Source organism: Lactuca virosa, chromosome 8 (genome assembly GCF_052849685.1).
Source record: "Lactuca virosa cultivar CGN04683 chromosome 8, Lactuca_virosa_CGN04683_v6, whole genome shotgun sequence".
In the NCBI taxonomy this organism is placed as follows: domain Eukaryota; kingdom Viridiplantae; phylum Streptophyta; class Magnoliopsida; order Asterales; family Asteraceae; genus Lactuca; species Lactuca virosa.
Genome location: NC_136433.1, coordinates 254,890,507 through 254,894,842, shown reverse-complemented (window position 1 = coordinate 254,894,842; position 4,336 = coordinate 254,890,507). Strand labels below are relative to the sequence as shown.

Below are 4,336 nucleotides of genomic sequence, written 5' to 3'. Positions count from 1 at the left end.
TGGTCCCTGTGGTATGCATTTTTTTGGGGTTTTAGTCCAAACCTCGACTTTTTTGGATTGGTGGTCCTTTTGGACTGGTTTCTTTGCGTTTTTGGTCCCTCAGTAAACTGAAAAGACTATTATGCCCTTTTGATATATTTTTTATGCTTTTTCTATTTAATTTAAATGAAAATTAAAATAATTACCTAATTTGGGGCCCACATCTCTCTCTCTCTCTCTCTCTCTCTCTCTCTCTCTCTCTCTCCCCTTTGACGATTGTTTTCTCCCCCAATCAAACCTTGAAACCACTATTTTTTGATGAAAATGGAAGCTGTAAACCAAAATAAGAACCTAAATCAACAACCCAAATCTCGAACCCATTTCTCCTTCTTCACACCCAAAGCTTTGATGAGATAAACCAGCTCCAAACACCCTTCTTTTCATTCAATTGTTGTTGCCATCAAGAAGAAGAACAGGAGGCAGTTACCTCTTCTACTTCGCCTGTCTTCTCCTTCGTTTCCTGTTATGAAATGTGTGACTCGTCTTGGAGCTCGGAAAACAGAGACTGGTTCGAGGCAACAGCCCCTTGTTGCTCCACCCTTTTACCTGTCGATCGTAGTCACTGAACTCCCCCTGAAGACTGTTGCGATCGTTGTTGCCTTTCCCCCATTCATCCTCCATTTCTTCTTCGTTCCATGGCCTGAACCCACCACCGAAGTGGGTGTTTCCTCGGAGCAAACATCGGAGGCGGCAACCCCTTTTTGATTCCCCACCTTCGCACCTTCCTTCTGAGATAGAAGAAGCGCAGGAGCTGAAGGCGGTGACAGGCTCGAAGATGATTAAAGCATCGAAGGTGAGGCAATATGGTTGCTCCGTTTCTCCTCTCGATTGCTTTCCCCTTTTGTTGTGGGCTGTGGAGGTAAGTAGCACACGAAGTGAACAGAGGGTGTTTGGGCTATTTGATCGACGGGAAAGAAAATGAAGGAGGAAGGGAGTTGCAGAGGTGGTGGCAGCCACCGGTTCTTCTTCCCTTGCTGGTGGTATCCAAGAGAGAGAGAGAGAGAGAGAGAGAGAGAGAGAGAGAGAGAGAGAGAGAGAGAGAGAGAGAGAGAGAGAGGTGGGCCCATTTTTATACTTAAGAATAATAATAATTTTAAAAATAGAAAGAAAAATAAAAACTAAATTCATTAAGGGTATAATAGTCTTTTTAGTTTGGACAGGGACCAAAACTGCATGTAAAGCAGCCCAAAAGGACCACAAATCCAAAAAAGTCGAGGTTTGGACTAAAACCCCAAAAAAATGCATACCACAGGGACCATTTTTGTAATTTTGTCTAATTATTTTTTATGATGAGAATGACAAGGGTATTTACATATTTTGCACAAACGAAAGATTGAGAGCGAGTGATTGTCCCACCTTTTTTTATAGGACAAAACATTCTTGGAAACACTTTTGTAGGTTAGTATCAATCTGGTACATGTCAAATCCAATAAAAAGCTATTGTGTTGTATCATGTTCTACTTGTGTAACAAATGAAACCTTAAAGATTGATATCATGTTTGCTAATTGAGAATATCTAAGGTAACTATAAAAGTCAATTTTTCGTATAACCAGTCCTTTATATGTTTTGATAATATCTAAGGTAGATAAAGTCTCAAAATACATTACACATTGATGTCTAAAATATGACAAATATGGTTTATAATTAACCCAAAGTTTTGGCAAACTTAATTGTACTTGGGTCATCTGGTATACTCATTGCTACCACAAATGCGATGGGGTGTCATGTCATTGTCATTTTATCACTACAATTAAACCATACCACTATATAATACTTACAATTCTACATCACTATATCCATCTTATCTTTTTGATCATTTAATAAAAAAATGTATTTAATTAAAAGGTAAAAAGAGATAGGGAGAGAGAAAGAACATGAGACGGTTCTTAATTGTGGCAATGACCACATTCCACAACACCACATTGCACTGTGGTGGTGTTCATTATCGTGGTGGTGGCCTGCCACCATGGCCACGAAGTGGCTTGATGCTACGTATTCTGGATGGAGTAGTAGTCCTACAAGAGAAACCATAATATATTTCATAAAAATGGTTACCTTAGCCTACTGGTACGACCCATTTTTTTAAAAGAATCGGTTTTACCATACAAAAAGGTTTAGCGGTGCAGTTTGCTGTCCGTTTGTTATCCCACTCGTTGTACGATGATAACTAAGATTTTAGTATTAATTAATTTAAAATTTGATATGGTTCAAAAAATAAAAATATTGACTAAATTCTATTAGGATACAATATTGATTAAATGTAATAAATTATTGTCTCTAGAGAAAATATAAGAAAAATATTAAGTTGCAACGTAGTCCATGATCATGGTGAGATCTATCCATCTTTTACAAGCCATCGTGCTCCCATGTAATTCAACACACTCTTCCATTTTTAACAGATATTAATTAAATTCAAGAAAATAGTTCGAAGAAATACAAGAAGCAAAACCATGGATACATTCTCCATCTCCACCTTCCTCTTTCTAGTTTGTATACATTTATGGCTAGTGTATTTTTTGTGTAGTTATTGGGGGAAAGTCTTTGTTGCCTCCATGGAAATGGTGGTAGAAGGACAAAATCAACCCAAAATTGTGCTAGAACCGATAAAGTTTTATAAAATGGAAGAGGATCGAATCAGTTTGTTGCCAAATTGTTTGCTTCTTGAAATCCTCTCTCGTTTACCATGCACAAAAGATGCCATTAGAACAGGTATACTCTCCACTCGATGGAAGCATCTTTGGACTTCGGTTCCTACTCTCATATTTACATATATAGATTTCAATCACCCCCTGTCCAATTTCGTTTCGTTCGTGGACAAAACCCTAACTCAATGTTGCATATTGAAGCTCAAGAAATTTGGAGTGTATACATGTTATGACATTGAATTTGAATCTCAATTCAACCGTTGGATCCGTTGTGCCATAAGTTGTAATGTTGAAGAGTTTATTTTGAGGTTATGGTATCCAGGAGCGAAAGCCGAGTTTCAATTGGATCAATCTTTATACATCAGTTCATGTTTTACAGATCTGACATTAGCAGGCTGCGTGTTTAATCCAATGGGGACGATTAGTTGGAAAAATCTTAGGAGTTTGTTTATTTCCGATGTGATTTTAAATGAAGATTTGATCGAAAACATATTATCTGGTAGTTCTTTATTTTAAAATTTGGTATTAGATGATTGTTATGGTTTTAGTCGGCTTGATATTACTTCAAAAAGCGTTAAGAACTTAATGTTGGTGGGATACATGGATCCCGATGATGATTCAGCTAACAATATTATGCGAATCAATGCTCGTGATATTTTATCACTAACAATCAAAGGTTGTTTGTTGATGTGGAAGATTTTGTTGTCAAGCGTGTCTTCTTTAGTTGAAGCTAACTTTGATTATGAAAAGTTCGGGTATTATGAGACAACATCTGAAGAAGCGGAAGAAGATATGCTTAAAGGATTTATAGTAAATTGCCGCGATGTCAAGGAGCTTAAAATTGGGTTTTTCTGTTCTAAGGTAAAATTTATTTGTAGAAATTATATGTTGATTAGATTTAGTAGTATTTTATTGATAATTGTTTGATAAACCTGTTTTAATTATTCTTTTACTCGCATTGTTGTGGTTGTAGGTTTTGGCTCGTTTGGAAGCTAAAGGTTTTGTTTTTCCATCGAATATGAACTTTCATTCGTATTGTTGTGTTTCATCATCTTCTTTATACTCTGATAGTGATTCATTATTAGATACTGATTAAGTTGAAAGTGGAAATTGGGAGGTGTTCTTGTTTGATCATGGTTATAAAGATGATGAGTTTAGTTGAGTGGTGATGCTTTGAATTCATGTTTAGGCTAAAACATTGTGTTTAAGGCATTTCAAATGCATATAAATTTGTTACCTCGATCACGGGTTTTTAATTGAGCATGTGACGACATAATGAAGGATGCATTGATGAACATGCGAACATGGTGTCAATGCATGTAGTTTGGTTATTGTTTAAATGCACCATTAGAAGAGTTTCAATGCAAGTTTGGTTACTTATTGTTTATGTTTGTATTTTTTTATAGATTATTTCTGTTTACAGTTTACTTATATATTAATCAAACCTCCAAACAAAAGCATTACTGATGTTGGGTTTTTGGCTCAAAGCTTAATCTATGTTCAAAATGTCATAGCATAAATATTTCTTAGCACATTATTAAAGTATACAGACAATAGAAACTATCATAAATTCATTCTTTATGGAAAATTCGTAGTAAACTCATTATTTCTTGAAATACCCAAATTTTCTTTCTAAAATTCTTGAAAGTTT

At 35.7% G+C, this 4,336-nt stretch overlaps 1 protein-coding gene across 1 annotated transcript; it reads left to right on the top strand.

The window, feature by feature from the left end:
• Positions 1 to 2,323: 2,323 nt before the first annotated feature.
• LOC145134017 (uncharacterized) lies at positions 2,324 to 4,043 on the top strand. Its single transcript, XM_079068949.1, has 2 exons — positions 2,324 to 3,546; positions 3,659 to 4,043. Exons 1-2 carry the CDS (start codon positions 3,271 to 3,273, stop codon positions 3,779 to 3,781), a joined length of 399 nt encoding a protein of 132 aa, XP_078925075.1. The 5' UTR covers positions 2,324 to 3,270; the 3' UTR covers positions 3,782 to 4,043.
• The last annotated feature ends 293 nt before the right edge of the window (positions 4,044 to 4,336 follow it).